Raw genomic sequence first — 17953 nt, 5'->3', positions numbered from 1 at the left:
ATAGGTACCACACAACATAAGATTTGCCTGTTTGCAGATGACGTCTTGCTGTTTGTAACTAAACCTGAATCCTCTCTCCCAGTTATCCACGATATTCTGCAAGACTACTCCAAGGTCTCCTACTATAAAATGAATACGGCTAAAACAGAGGCATTAGCTTTTGACATTGAACCAATTCCACTCCAATCCCTACAATCTACATATCCCTATGCCTGGCAAGACTCTTACCTTCAATACCTTGGGATCAAGATCCCTTCCAAATCTCATTCCGAGGTGGATTGTAACTACCTTCCCCTCTTAGACCACTTCAAAACCCTCACTAAACAGTGGACAAACTATGAAATCTCTTGGTTAGGGCGACTTTCATCGATTAAAATGATGCTCCTCCCTAAAATTCTGTACCTGTTTAGAGCCATACCTTACTTAGTCTCGCTTGCTCTCCTTAACAAATTCTACGCTGTCATGTCCACCTTTATTTGGAAGGGTAAAAAGCCCAGGATAGCTAGAACCCGCTTGTTTAGATCTAAAGGTAGCGGGGGTCTCGCGTTCCCCAACCTTGAACTTTACCAACATGCGTGTCTCCTTGATCAGCTGAAGGACTGGCTTCAGACAGAGTCCGTAAAACCCTGGGTAGATATTGAAAGACATATGTGCTCTGAATTCCCTCTTCCAGATCTAATCTGGGTCAAACCTTCACATATACCCCCCTCTACCAAACTTGTGAGGAGTATAACTAACTCCCTTAGAGTTTGGGACAGATTGGTTACTAATCTGGGCGACTGCCCACTGCCTTCCTCGCACCTATCCATTTTAGCGATATCTAAATTGCTCCCTGAACTTTCTTTGCGGAACTGGCGGGAGCTTGGTGTTCAGCTGGTCAAGGACTTATATGATAACTCAGGGCTTAAAACCTTCCAACAGCTACAATCCCAACATTTGATACCGTCAAAGGACTTTTATAAATATCTACGCATTCGACATTGGATAATGGCAAATATACCCGATCCTCTCACCACCCCTACTCCCCCTCCACATATCTTGAGTAACTTTTCCTCCATACAACACAAAGGTGGTGTATCACAGTGGTATGCTACCCTTCTATCCCCACACAATGACATGAAATTACATACTCAAGTACGGTGGGAATCAGAACTTAATATCCTTCTGACAGATCAGGAATGGGAAAATATTTTCATGAATATTTTTAAAATGTCTCGGTGCATCAATCACACTGAAATGATGTTCAAACTAATTCATGGCCACTACCACACACCTGATAAACTCCATAAGATCTGGCCGGATTCCTCTAAATTTTGTTGGAGACAATGTGGGTTGGAAGGTACCTTAATACATACATTTTGGACATGCCCAGTTATTAGGCCACTGTGGACGGAGGTCTTTGGACTAATCGAAAAAGTCACAAAGGTGATCCTCCCCTACCGTCCTGAGATTGTTCTTTTGAATTATTTTCCTCCCTATGTACCCTCTGAATACACTTATGTTATAGGTCATATTCTCATAACCACCAGGGCCGCAATCGCTCAATTTTGGAAGAGAACGGATCCACCGCGCTTGTCCAAAATTATAGCGTCCATACAACGCAATTTCGAAATGGAAACCATGAACATTAAATATTCCTTAGCTACCCAATCCCCTCTACTGAAATGGCTGCCTTGGTTTCATTACTATTCCGCCTGTATTGCCTCCCGGAATGCCTTGCCTTGTGGTGTATGACTGATTGATTTCTTTGATGTTAAGAACCTGTGATAGGCAGACACCAAGCCCTCCTGACATGGCCCGGGTAGGGCTAACTGTCAATGGATAGACCATACACATGAGCCCTTTATGTTTATGTTTATGTCTCTAAATATCTGTCTATTGTTTAGTTTAGAATGTACAGAAGTATGCGTAGGTTCCCTACATCTTCCCTGGAAGACTGATGGTCAGCATCTCCCCTATTGTGTGTTTCACTCTTTCTCTATCTTCTTTCTTTCTACTCTCCCCTACTTTTCCTATGCCTCTAACTTTCAAGTTTTTTTAGTATTATTACTATACTACCATGTACTATGGTTTACAGACATGCGGCCACTGCGTTTCTGGCCTTTTTGTTTAACAAATGTTGTGTATGCTCTGTATTGAAAATCTTCTCTAATAAAAATTTCTTCAGTTAAAAAAGAAACTATATTTTCACTCTTTTTACCTCTACAGTCCCAGAGTATTATTTACTGACACCACTGCCTACTGTAACACAATTATATCTCTAACACATTTATTATATAATGCACGTACAGTAATTTCTGTCTCCACAAGGGTGCGCTAGATCTGAGGGGTACTAGACTAGTGACATTGCAGCGCTGGAGGCTATCTCCATCATCTCTCACACTATATATATATATATATATATATATATATATATATCAGCCTCAGGAGACACATCATTTACCTGATCTCAGCACCCACATGTTATTTTAGGATTTATGCTAATGCAATGTTATGTTTATCTTATGGGCCAATATAATATGATGCGTTATTCAGAAAATGTAAAAGAGGAATGTGGGCAGTGTATCGATTCACCTCAATCATTTCCTGTGTGTTACATTGGGGGAAGAGATCGGTCAGGTATATGAATTTGAGTCTTACGGCTATACTGGATTATGTTAAGATTTATGTAGCAGATTATAGACAAGTATTATAGGGAATTGGTGACCTTTTCCTATTATATATCTGAGTTTTTTGTACTGTCATATGTAGTAACACCAACAAATATATTGTAATATATGACTTCAATTTCCTGTGTATCACATGTAAAGGCCGGATATACTGTACCAAAGTCTTTATCAGACGCAGAATCCTTGTTGCATTCAGATAATGTGCTAGTATCTATCTTAAACCTATTGTAGTATTATTACAACTGCATTTAGATTATTTTCAGGATATTTTCTGGCCCTTCCGATTGTATTTCTCTTTTTAATATTGTGATTTTCAGTCTTATTCCTACGGCTGAATACCCAAATAACACAAGTCGTTGTGAGTCTTTTTGAATATAAAGTTATAGTTAGTTTCCTCCTCTTTGATCCCCTCTCTTGTAGATCAAATCTTTGATGTAATTGTATCAATTACAATAACCACTTGCAACATCTACATCTTAGCTATTGTCGGGGGGAGGGAGGATCGCCCATACAATAATGTACAGTTTGATGTTGGTTCCAAATTTTGATTTTCCTATACAAATTGTGTATCCTGTGTGGGATCAGCGTTGCTACTGTAGATTGCATTACACATAACTTACCATATACATCTGACAGGTGTTTCAGCTCCTTATCATACAGGCTGTCTGTGACGTCAGAGATATTTATCCTTCCTCTCCTCTTGCTGTGATATAGGATGGCAAACGAGCATTTGGGGACCTGACCAGTGAAATGGGACCAGGTGTTGGTGATCTGAACACTGCGCACATCCTTCACTCCTGTAACAGACCTCACACAGTTGGTCAGCCAATCGTATGAGCTGTAATCTTCTCTAGAAAATATGCCAACCACTAACTGATTACAGCATGACATTGTTCCTCTGCAGTCAGAGAAAGTCTCCTGGAAAAAAAAAATATACAGATGAAAACTTTGGGGCCGCTACTGTCAGATCTCCCTCAAATATCGATCTGACCTCCCCAACATTAACATAAATTCATCCATGCATATCCATCAGACCTTTCCCACGTGCCTATAGGGCCTCCCCCACATGTCCATCAGACACATATTCAACAAACCTCCCCTACAGTACATATCCATCAGTTCTTCCATGCATATCCACCAGACCTCCCCACATGTCCATAAGACCTCCCCCACATATCCATCAGTTCTTCCATGTATATCCATCAGACCTCCCCCATATGTCCATCAGACCTCCCCCACATATCCCTCAGTTCTTCCATGCATATCCATCAGTTCTCCCCCACATATCCATCAGATCTTCCATGCATATCCATCAGTTCTTCAATGCATATCCAACAGACCTCCACCACATATCCATCAGTTCTTCCATGCATATCCCACAGACCTCACCCAGATATCCATCAGATCTTCCATGCATATCTATCAGATTTATTCCACATATTCATCAAACCTCCCTTACAGTATATATCCATTAATTATCCCATACATATCCATCAGATCTCCCCCACATATTCATTCCACCCCCCCTACATATCCATCAGACCTCCCACATATATCCATTAGTTCTTCCATGCATATTCATCAGATTTCCCCCACAAACCTCCCCGACAGTACATATCCATCAGTTCTTCCATGTATATCCATCAGACCTCCCCACATGTCCATAAGACCTCCCTCACATATCCATCAGTTCTTCCATGCATATCCATCAGACCTCCCCACATGTCCATAAGACCTCCCCAACATATCCTCCAGTTCTTCCATGCATATCTATCAGATCTCCCCCACATATCAAACATATCTCCCCCACATATCCATCAGTTCTTCCATGCATATCCATCAGATCTTCCCCACATATCCATCAGATCTCCCCCACATATCATCAGATCTTCCATGCATATCCATCAGATTTCTTCCACATATTCATCAAACCTCCCTTACAGTACATATCCATCAGTTCTCCCATACTGTACATAACCATCAGAACTCCCCCACATATCCATCAGTTCTTCCATGCATATTCATCAGATTTCCCCCACATATTGATTCCACCTTTCCTACATATCCATCAGACTTGCCCCACATATTCATCAAACTTTCCGTATAATACATATCCATCAGTTCTTCCATGTATATCCACCAGATCTCCCCACATGTTCATCACACCTTCCCCACATATCCATAAGACCTCCCCCATATATCCATCAGTTCTTCCATGCATATACATCAGCTGTCCCCCACATATCCGTCTGTCCTCTCCAAGACTTCTCCTACATATCTCCCACAGATCCATTCAGACCTCCATCACTCATCACTAAGACTTCTCCCACATATCCATCAGTTCTTCCATGCATATCCATCAGACCTCCCCCACATATCCATCAGTTCTTCCATGCATATTCATCAGACATCCCCCACATATCCAACTGACCTCACCAACATATCCATCAGTTCTTCCATGCATATCCATCAGATCTCCCCCACATATTCATTCCACCCCCCCTACATATCCAACAGACCTCCCCCACATACAGTATCCATCAGTTCTTCCATGCATATACATCAGATTTCCAAAACATGCCTATCGGACCTCCCCCACATATCCATCAGACTTCCCCCACATATTCATCAAACTTCCCGTACATCACATATCCATCAGTTCTTCCATGCATATCCACCAGACCTTTCCACATGTCCATCAGACCTTCCTCACATATCCATAAGACCTCCCCCACATATCCATCAGTTCTTCCATGCATATGCATCAGATGTCCCCCACATATCCATCTGTGCTCTCCCAGACTTCTCCCACATATCCATTCAGACCTCCGCCACATATCCCTAAGACTTCACCTGTTTATCACTAAGACTTCTCACACATATCCAACAAACCTCCCCCACATATCCCTCAGTTCTTCCATGCATATCCATCAGATCTCCCCCACACATTCATTCCACCTCCTACATATCTATCAGACCTCCCCCACATATTCATCAGTTCTTCCATGCATATCCAACAGACCTCCCCCACATATCCATCAGTTCTTCCATGCATATCCCACAGACCTCCCCCACATATCCATCAGATCTTCCATGCATATCCATCAGATTTCTTCCACATATTCATCAAACCTCCCTTACAGTATATATCAATTAGTTCTCCCATACATATCCATCAGATCTCCCCCACATATTCATTCCACCCCCCTACATATCCATAAGACCTCCCCCATATATCCGTCAGTTTTTCCATGCATATTCATCAGATTTCCCCCACATATTCATTCCACCTTCCCTACATGTCCATCAGGCTTCCCCCACATATCCATAAGACCTCCCCCATATATCCATCAGTTTTTCCATGCATATACATCAGCTGTCCCCCACATATCCGTCTGTCCTCTCCCAGACTTCTCCTACATATCTCCCACAGATCCATTCAGACCTCCCTCACTTATCACTAAGACTTCTCCCACATATCCATCAGTTCTTCCATGCATATCCATCAGACCTCCCCCACATATCCATCAGTTCTTCCATTCATATCCATCAGACATCCCCCACATATCCAACTGACCTCACCAACATATCCATCAGTTCTTCCATGCATATCCATCAGATCTCCCCCACATATTCATTCCACCCCCCTACATATCCAACAGACCTCCCCCACATACAGTATCCATCAGTTCTTCCATGCATATACATCAGATTTCCAAAACATGCCTATCGGACCTCCCCCACATATCCATCAGACTTCCCCCACATATTCATCAAACTTCCCGTACAACACATATCCATCAGTTCTTCCATGCATATCCACCAGACCTTTCCACATGTCCATCAGACCTTCCTCACATATCCATAAGACCTCCCCCCCATATCCATCAGTTCTTCCATGCATATACATCAGATGTCCCCCACATATCCATCTGTGCTCTCCCAGACTTCTCCCACATATCCATTCAGACCTCCGCCACATATCCCTAAGACTTCACCTGTTTATCACTAAGACTTCTCACACATATCCAACAAACCTCCCCCACATATCCCTCAGTTCTTCCATGCATATCCATCAGATCTCCCCCACACATTCATTCCACCTCCTACATATCTATCAGACCTCCCCCACATATTTATCAGTTCTTCCATGCATATCCAACAGACCTCCCCCACATATCCATCAGTTCTTCCATGCATATCCCACAGACCTCCCCCACATATCCATCAGATCTTCCATGCATATCCATCAGATTTCTTCCACATATTCATCAAACCTCCCTTACAGTATATATCAATTAGTTCACCCATACATATCCATCAGATCTCCCCCACATATTCATTCCACCCCCCTACATATCCATCAGACCTCCCCCATATATCCGTCAGTTCTTCCATGCATATTCATCAGATTTCCCCCACATATTCATTCCACCTTCCCTACATGTCCATCAGGCTTCCCCCACATATTCATCAAACCTTCCGTACAATACATATCCATCAGTTCTTCCCTGCATATCCACCAGTTCTCCCCACATGTCCATCAGACCTTCCCCACATATCCATAAGACCTCCCCCACATATTCATCAGTTCTTCCACATGCACATACATCAGATGACCCCCACATATCCGTCTGTCCTCTCCCAGACTTCTCCTACATATCTCCAACATATCCATTCAGACCTCCCTCACTTATCACTAAGACTTCACCCGCATATCACTAAGACCTCCCCCATATGTGCATCAAACCTTCCCCACATATCCATCAGTTCTTCCATGCATATCCATCAGACTTCCCCCACATATTTAACAAACTTCCCCGACAGTACATATCCATCAGTTCTTCCATGTATATCCATCAGACCTCCTCACATGTCCATAAGACCTCCCCCACATATCCATCAGTTCTTCCATGCATATCCATCAGACCTCCCCACATGTCCATAATACCTCCCCCACATATCCATCAGTTCTTCCATGCATATCTATCAGATCTCCCCCACATATCCAACAGATCTCCCCCACATATCCATCAGTTCTTCCATGCATATCCATCAGATCTCCCCCACATATCCATCAGATCTCCCCCACATATCATCAGATCTTCCATGCATATCCATTAAATTTCTTCCACATATTCATCAAACCTCCCTTACAGTACATATCCATCAGTTCTCCCATACTGTACATATCCATCAGACCTCCCCCACATATCCATCAGTTCTTCCATGCATATTCATCAGATTTCCCCCACATATTGATTCCACCTTTCCTACATATCCATAAGACCTCCCCCACATATCCATCAGTTCTTCCATGCATATCTATCAGATCTCCCCCACATATCCAACAGATCTCCCCCACATATCCATCAGTTCTTCCATGCATATCCATCAGATCTCCCCCACATATCCATCAGATCTCCCCCACATATCATCAGAGCTTCCATGCATATCCATTAAATTTCTTCCACATATTCATCAAACCTCCCTTACAGTACATATCCATCAGTTCTCCCATTCTGTACATATCCATCAGACCTCCCACACATATCCATCAGTTCTTCGATGCATATTCATCAGATTTCCCCCACATATTGATTCCACCTTTCCTACATATTCATCTGACTTGCACCACATATTCATCAAACCTTCCATATAATACATATCTATCAGTTCTTCCATGTATATCCACCAGATCTCCTCACATGTTCATCACACCTTCCCCACATATCCATAAGACCTCACCATATATCCATCAGTACTTCCATGCATATACATCAGCTGTCCCCCACATATCCGTCTGTCCTCTCCCAGACTTCTCCTACATATCTCCCACAGATCCATTCAGACCTCCCTCACTTATCACTAAGACTTCTCCCACATATCCATCAGTTCTTCTATGCATATCCATCAGACCTCCCCCACATATCCATCAGTTTTCCATGCATATCCATCAGACATCCCCCACATATCCAACTGACCTCACCAACATATCCATCAGTTCTTCCATGCATATCCATCAGATCTCCCCCACATATTCATTCCACCCCCCCCTACATATCCAACAGACCTCCCCCACATACAGTATCCATCAGTTCTTCCATGCAAATACATCAGATTTCCAAAACATGCCTATCGGACCTTCCACACATATCCATCAGACTTCCCCCACATATTCATCAAACTTCCCGTACAACACATATCCATCAGTTCTTCCATGCTTATCCACTAGACCTTTCCACATGTCCATCAGACCTTCCCCACATATCCATAAGACCTCCCCCACATATCCATCAGTTCTTCCATGCATATACATCAGATGTCCCCCACATATCCATCTGTCCTCTCCTAGGCTTTTCCCACATATCCATTCAGACCTCCGCCACATATCCCTAAGACTTCACCTGCATATCACTAAGACTTCTCACACATATCCAACAAACCTCCCCCACATATCCATCAGTTCTTCCATGTGTATCCATCAGATCTCCCCCACACATTCATTCCACCCCCTACATATCCATCAGACCTCCCCCACATATTCATCAGTTCTTCCATGCATATCCAACAGACCTCCCCCACATATCCATCAGTTCTTCCATGCATATCCCACAGACCTCCCCCACATATCCATCAGATCTTCCATGCATATCCATCAGATTTCTTCCACATATTCATCAAACCTCCCTTACAGTATATATCCATTAGTTCTCCCATACATATCCATCAGATCTCCCCCACATATTCATTCCACCCCCCTACATATCCATCAGACCTCCCCCATATATCTGGCAGTTCTTCCATGCATATTCACCAGATCTCCCCACATGTTCATCACACCTTCCCCACATATCCATAAGACTTCCCCATATATCCATCAGTACTTCCATGCATATACATCAGCTGTCCCCCATATATCCGTCTGTCCTCTCCCAGACTTCTCCTACATATCTCCCACAGATCCATTCAGACCTTCCTCACTTATCACTAAGACTTCTCCCACATATCCATCAGTTCTTCTATGCATATCCATCAGACCTCCCCCACATATCCATCAGTTCTTCCATGCATATCCATCAGACATCCCCCACATATCCAACTGACCTCACCAACATATCCATCAGTTCTTCCATGCATATCCATCAGATCTCCCCCACATATTCATTCCACCCCCCTACATATCCAACAGCCCTCCCCCACATACAGTATCCATCATTTCTTCCATGCATATACATCAGATTTCCAAAACATGCCTATCGGACCTTCCCCACATATCCATCAGACTTCCCCCACATATTCATCAAACCTCCCGTACAATACATATCCATCAGTTCTTCCATGCATATCCACCAGACCTCCCCACATGTCCATCAGACCTTCCTCACATATCCATAAGACCTTTCCCACATATCCATCAGTTCTTCCATGCATATACATCAGATGTCCCCCACATATCCATCTGTTCTCTCCCAGACTTCTCCCACATATCCATTCAGACTCAGTCACATATCCCTAAGACTTCACCTGCATATCACTAAGACCTCTCACACATATCCAACAAACCTCCCCCACATATCCATCAGTTCTTCTTCCATGCATATCCATCAGATCTAACCCACATATTCATTCCACCTCCTACATATCCATCAGACCTCCCCCACATATTCATCAGTTCTTCCATGCATATCCATCAGATCTCCCCCACATATTCATCAAAACTCCCTTACAGTACATATCCATCAGTTCTCCCCCACATATTCATTCCACCCCCTTACATATCCAACAGACCTCCCCCACATATCCATCAGTTTTTCCATGCATATCCATCAGATTTCCCACATATAACTATCGGACCTCCCCCAAATATCAATCAGACTTCACCCACATATTCATCAAACCTCCAGTATAATACATGTCCATCAGTACTTCCATGCATATCTACCAGACCTCCCCACATGTCCATCAGACCTTTCCCACATATCCATAACACCTCCCCCACATATCCATAAGTTATTCCATGCATATACATCAGATGTCCCTCACATATCCATCTGTCCTCTCCCAGACTTCTCCCACATATCCATTCTGACCTCCCCCACATATCACTAAGACTTCCCCGCATATCTCTAAGACCTCACCCACATATCCATTCAGACCTCCCTCACATATTCATTCAGACCTCCCCCACATATCACTAAGACATCACCCACATATCAATAGACCTCCTCTACATAACTAAGACCTCCCTCACATATCCATCACCACCACCATATACAGAGCTGGATTAAGGTTTGTGAGGGAAACAAATTTGTGGGGGCTCCAAGGGTGTATCAAGAGAAGAGGATGCCCATGTGCAGCCTCCGACCGGGCCCCATCTGCTCTAGCTGGCAGAGCAATAGACTCTGGGCACTAGGGTCACTAGGAGACCCTAGCGCTGTCCCAGGGTCTAGTGCGCATACATAGGTCTCCAGAAAAATGGTGCAGTGGCCATTTTTCCAGTGATTTTACTACTGCATTGTGAGCGCCCAGCACCTCGACTACTGTGCATATCTCTAAGAGCTCCCCTACTGTACATTTCACTAAGACCTCCCTTACTGTACATATCACTAAGACCTGTTCCTACTGTGCATATCACTAAGATTTCCCTACTGTGCACACCACTAAGACCTGTCCCTACTGTGCATATCACTAAGACCTCCCCTACTGTGCATATCACTAAGACCTCCCCTACTGTGCATATCACTAAGACCTGTCCCTACTGTGCATATCACTGAGACCTCCCCTACTGTACATATCACTAAGACCTCCCCAACTGTACATACCAATAAGACCTCCCCTACTGTGCATATCACTAAAACCTCCCCTACTGTACATATCACTAAGACCTTTCCTACATTGCATATCACTAAGACCTCCCCTACTGGGCATATCACTAAGATCTGTCCCTACTGTGCATATCACTAAGACCTCCCCTACTGTGCATATCACTAAGACCTGTCCCTACTGTGCATATCACTAAGACCTCCCCTACTGTACATATCACTAAGACCTCCCCTACTGTACATATCACTAAGACCTCCCCTACTGTGCATATCACTAAGACCTGTCCCTACTGTGCATATTACTAAGACCTCCCCTACTGTACATATCACTAAGACCTCCCCTACTGTGCATATCACTAAGACCTGTCCATACTGTGCATATCACTAAGACCAGTCCCTACTGTACATATCACTAAGACCTCCCCTACTGTGCATATCACTAAGACCTGTCCCTACTGTACATATCACTAAGACCTCCCCTACTGTACATATCACTAAGACCTCTCCTACTGTACATATCACTAATATCTTCCCTACTGTGCATATCACTAAGACCTGTCCCTACTGTGCATATCACTAAGACCTCCCCTACTGTACATATCACTAAGACCTCCCCTACTGTGCATATCACTAAGACCTCCCCTACTGTACATATCACTAAGACCTCCCCTACTGTACATATCACTAAGACCTCTCCTACTGTACATATCACTAATATCTTCCCTACTGTGCATATCACTAAGACCTCCCCTACTGTACATATCACTAAGACCTGTCCCTACTGTGCATATCACTTAGATCTGTCCCTACTGTACATATCACTAAGACCTCCCCTACTGTACATATCACTAAGACCTCCCCTACTGTGCATATCACTAAGACCTCCCCTACTGTACATATCACTAAGACCTCCCCTACTGTACATATCACTAAGACCTGTCCCTACTGTGCATATCACTTAGATCTGTCCCTACTGTACATATCACTAAGACCTCCCCTACTGTGCATATCACTAAGACCTCCCCTACTGTACATATCACTAAGACCTGTCCCTACTGTGCATATCACTTAGATCTGTCCCTACTGTACATATCACTAAGACCTGTCCCTACTGTGCATATCACTTAGATCTGTCCCTACTGCACATATCACTAAGACCTCCCCTACTGTACATATCACTAAGACCTCCCCTACTGTGCATATCACTAAGACCTCCCCTACTGTGCATATCACTAAGACCTGTCCCTACTGTACATATCACTAAGACCTCCCCTACTGTACATATCACTAAGACCTCCCCTACTTTGCATATCACTAAAACCTCCCAAACTGTACATATCAATAAGACCTCCCCTACTGTGCATATCACTAAGACCTGTCCCTACTGTGCATATCACTAAGACCTCCCCTACTGTACATATCACTAAGACCTGTCCTTACTGTATATCACTAAGACCACCCCTACTGTACATATCACTGAGACCTCCCCTACTGTACATATCACTAAGACCTCCCAAACTGTACATATCAATAAGACCTCCCCTACTGTGCATATCACTAAGACCTGTCCCTACTGTGCATATCACTAAGACCTCCCCTACTGTACATATCACTAAGACCTCCCCTACTTTGCATATCACTAAGACCTCCCCTACTGTGCATATCACTAAGACCTCCCCTACTGTACATATCACTAAGACCTCCCCTACTGTGCATATCACTAAGACCTGTCCCTACTGTGCATATCACTAAGACCTCCCCTACTGTACATATCACTAAGGTCCTCCCCTACTGTACATATCACTAAGACCTGTCCATACTGTGCATATCACTAAGACCTCCCCTACTGTACATATCACTAAGACCTCCCCTACTGTACATATCACTAAGACCTCCCCTACTGTGCATATCACTAAGACCTGTCCCTACTGTGCATATCACTAAGACCTCCCCTACTGTGCATATCACTAAGACCTGTCCCTACTGTGCATATCACTAAGACCTCCCCTACTGTGCATATCACTAAGACCTCCCCTACTGTGCATATCACTAAGATCTCCCCTACTGTGCATATCACTAAGACCTGTCCCTACTGTGCATATCACTAAGACCTCCCCTACTGTGCATATCACTAAGACCTCCCCTAGTGTACATATCACTAAGACCACCCCTATTGTGCATATCACTAAGATCTGTCCCTACTGTGCATATCCCTAAGACCTCCCTTACTGTGCATATCACTAAGACCTGTCCCTACTGTGCATATCACTAAGACCTGTCCCTACTGTGCATATCACTAAAGGTGTGTACACATGGTGAGATTTTTTCTTAAGATTTTGACTATATAGTCAAAATCGCATGAAAAGTTAGTGCAAATCGCAAGGTGAAAGTCACCTTGCGATCCCGATGCGCGGCCCCGCCAGGTCGGCATCGCAAGAAAAGATAGAATGTGCAGGCAAGTCAATCCTTGCTAGATCGGTGTACTATCTAGTTCATCTCACATGTCAATGACATCTCACATAAGCCAAAATCTCACATAAGCCAAAATCGTAAGCACACATAGTCCATATCTCAAGAAAAGTTACTCAAAATCTGTCCTATCTGGGCTCCGGGGAGTTCAAGGGAAATCGCAAGTAAAAATCGAACATAGCAAGAATCTCACCGTGTGTACACACCCTAAGACCTCCCCTACTGTGCATATCACTAAGACCTGTCTCTACTGTGCATATCACTAAGACCTCCCCTACTGTACATATCACTAAGACCTGTCCCTACTGTACATATCACTAAGACCTCCCCTACTGTGCATATCACTAAGACCTCCCCTACTGTACATATCACTAAGATCACCCCTATTGTATATATCACTAACACCTCCCCTACTGTGCATATCACTAATACCTCCCCTACTGTGCATATCACTAAGACCTGTCCCTACTGTACATATCACTAAGACCAGTCCCTACTGTGCATATCACTAAGACCTCCCCTACTGTGCATATCACTAAGACCTCCCCTACTGTACATATCACTAAGACCTCCCCTACTGTACATATCACTAAGACCTGTCCCTACTGTACATATCACTAAGACCTGTCCCTACTGTGCATATCACTAAGACCTCCCCTACTGTGCATATCACTAAGACCTCCCCTACTGTACATATCACTAAGACCTCCCCTACTGTACATATCACTAAGACCTCCCCTACTGTGCATATCACTAAGACCTCCCATACTGTACATATCACTAAGACCTCCTCTACTGTACATATCACTAAGACCTCCCCTACTGTACATATCACTAAGACCTGTCCCTACTGTGCATATCACTAAGACCTCCTCTACTGTGCATATCACTAAGACCTCCCCTACTGTACATATCACTAAGACCTCACCTACTGTACATATCACTAAGACCTGTCCTACTGTGCATATCACTAAGACCTCCCCTACTGTACATATCACTAATATCTTCCCTACTGTACATATCACTAAGACCTCCCCTACTGTACATATCACTAAGACCTCCCCTACTGTACATATCACTAAGACCTCCCCTACTGTACATATCACTAAGACCTCCCCTACTGTACATATCACTAAGACCTCCCCTACTGCGCATATCACTAAGACCTCCCCTACTTTACATATCATTAATATCTTCCCTACTGTACATATCACTAAGACCTCCCCTACTGTACATATCACTAAGATCACCCCTATTGTATATATCACTAACACCTCCCCTACTGTGCATATCACTAAGACCTCCCCTACTGTACATATCACTAAGACCTGTCCCTACTGTACATATCACTAAGACCTCCCCTACTGTACATATCACTAAGACCTCCCCTACTGTGCATATCACTAACACCTCCCCTACTGTGCATATCACTAAGACCTCCCCTACTGTACATATCACTAAGACCTGTCCCTACTGTACATATCACTAAGACCTCCCCTACTGTGCATATCACTAAGACCTGTCCCTACTGTACATATCACTAAGACCTCCCCTACTGTACATATCACTAAGACCTCCCCTACTGTAGATATCACTAAGATCACCCCTATTGTATATATCACTAACACCTCCCCTACTGTGCATATCACTAAGACCTCCCCTACTGTACATATCACTAAGACCTCCCCTACTTTGCATATCACTAAGACCTCCCAAACTGTACATATCAATAAGACTTCCCCTACTGTGCATATCACTAAGACCTGTCCCTACTGTGCATATCACTAAGACCTCCCCTACTGTACATATCACTAAGACCTGTCCTTACTGTATATCACTAAGACCACCCCTACTGTACATATCACTGAGACCTCCCCTACTGTACATATCACTAAGACCTCCCAAACTGTACATATCAATAAGACCTCCCCTACTGTGCATATCACTAAGACCTGTCCCTACTGTGCATATCACTAAGACCTCCCCTACTGTACATATCACTAAGACCTCCCCTACTTTGCATATCACTAAGACCTCCCCTACTGGGCATATCACTAAGATCTGTCCCTACTGTGCATATCACTAAGACCTCCCCTACTGTACATATCACTAAGACCTGTCCCTACTGTGCATATCACTAAGACCTCCCCTACTGTACATATCACTAAGACCTCCCCTACTGTGCATATCACTAAGACCTGTCCCTACTGTGCATATCACTAAGACCTCCCCTACTGTACATATCACTAAGGTCCTCCCCTACTGTACATATTACTAAGACCTGTCCATACTGTGCGTATCACTAAGACCTCCCCTACTGTACATATCACTAAGATCTCCCCTACTGTGCATATCACTAAGACCTGTCCATACTGTGCATATCACTAAGACCTCCCCTACTGTACATATCACTAAGACCTGTCCCTACTGTGCATATCACTAAGACCTCCCCTACTGTGCATATCACTAAGACCTCCCCTACTGTGCATATCACTAAGATCTCCCCTACTGTGCATATCACTAAGACCTGTCCCTACTGTGCATATCACTAAGACCTCCCCTACTGTGCATATCACTAAGACCTCCCCTAGTGTACATATCACTAAGACCACCCCTATTGTGCATATCACTAAGATCTGTCCCTACTGTGCATATCCCTAAGACCTCCCTTACTGTGCATATCACTAAGACCTGTCCCTACTGTGCATATCACTAAGACCTGTCCCTACTGTGCATAGACCTGTGCATATCACTAAGACCTCCCCTACTGTACATATCACTAAGACCTGTCCCTACTGTACATATCACTAAGACCTCCCCTACTGTGCATATCACTAAGACCTCCCCTACTGTACATATCACTAAGATCACCCCTATTGTATATATCACTAACACCTCCCCTACTGTGCATATCACTAATACCTCCCTACTGTGCATATCACTAAGACCTGTCCCTACTGTACATATCACTAAGACCTGTCCCTACTGTGCATATCACTAAGACCTCCCCTACTGTGCATATCACTAAGACCTCCCCTACTGTACATATCACTAAGACCTCCCCTACTGTACATATCACTAAGACCTGTCCCTACTGTACATATCACGAAGACCTCCCCTACTGTACATATCACTAAGACCTCCCCTACTGTACATATCACTAAGACCTCCTCTACTGTACATATCACTAAGACCTCCCCTACTGTACATATCACTAAGACCTGTCCCTACTGTGCATATCACTAACACCTCCCCTACTGTACATATCACTAAGACCTGTCCCTACTGTACATATCACTAAGACCTCCTCTACTGTGCATATCACTAAGACCTCCCCTACTGTACATATCACTAAGACCTCCCCTACTGTACATATCACTAAGACCTGTCCTACTGTACATATCACTAAGACCTCCCCTACTGTACATATCACTAATATCTTCCCTACTGTACATATCACTAAGACCTCCCCTACTGTCAGGGCCGGCTCCGGGGTTTTGAGCGCCCCCGGGCAGGCGATGGGGGCGTGGCTTCATACAGGGGGCGTTGTGCGGTGCGCGATGACGTCATCGCGCACCGCACAGCAAAGGTCCTCTCCACGAAGGCGAACTAGACGCTTCGTGTCTAGTTCCCTTCGTGGAGAGGACCTTTGCTGTGCAGTGCGCGATGACGTCATCGCGCACCGCACAGTACACGTCCTCTCGACGAAGGGAAACTAGACGCTACGCGTCTAGTTACCTTCGCGGCGGGGGACAGCGGCGGCGGGCAGCGGGGGGCGCACGGCACATCAGCAGCGGATCTTGCCGTGGTGCGGCGCCCTCCGGATGGCGCCGGCGCCCTCCGGAAGGCGGCGCCCCGGGCAAAAGTCCTGCTTGCCCGTGGCAAGATCCACTCCTGCCTACTGTACATATCACTAAGACCTCCCCTACTGTACATATCACTAAGACCTCCCCTACTGTACATATCACTAAGACCTCCCCTACTGTACAT

At 44.4% G+C, this 17953-nt stretch overlaps 2 protein-coding genes across 2 annotated transcripts in view; both read right to left on the bottom strand.

Annotated features, from left to right (window-relative positions):
- LOC134945693 (guanylate-binding protein 1-like) overlaps positions 1-17953 on the bottom strand; it is a 328447-nt gene that overhangs the window by 270942 nt on the left and 39552 nt on the right. The window lies entirely within an intron of this gene.
- Positions 1-17953, bottom strand: part of LOC134945695 (uncharacterized) — a 40618-nt gene that overhangs the window by 11209 nt on the left and 11456 nt on the right. Inside the window, exon 2 of the mRNA XM_063935141.1 lies at positions 3290-3587. Within this exon, the coding sequence (XP_063791211.1) occupies positions 3290-3560 (271 nt within the window). The 5' untranslated portion in view covers positions 3561-3587. The remainder of the gene's footprint in view (positions 1-3289; positions 3588-17953) is intronic.

This window comes from Pseudophryne corroboree, chromosome 7, assembly GCF_028390025.1.
Source record: "Pseudophryne corroboree isolate aPseCor3 chromosome 7, aPseCor3.hap2, whole genome shotgun sequence".
In the NCBI taxonomy this organism is placed as follows: Eukaryota; Metazoa; Chordata; class Amphibia; order Anura; family Myobatrachidae; genus Pseudophryne; species Pseudophryne corroboree.
The sequence above is the reverse complement of the archived record's forward strand: the minus strand, read 5'-3'. Positions and strand labels throughout refer to the sequence as shown.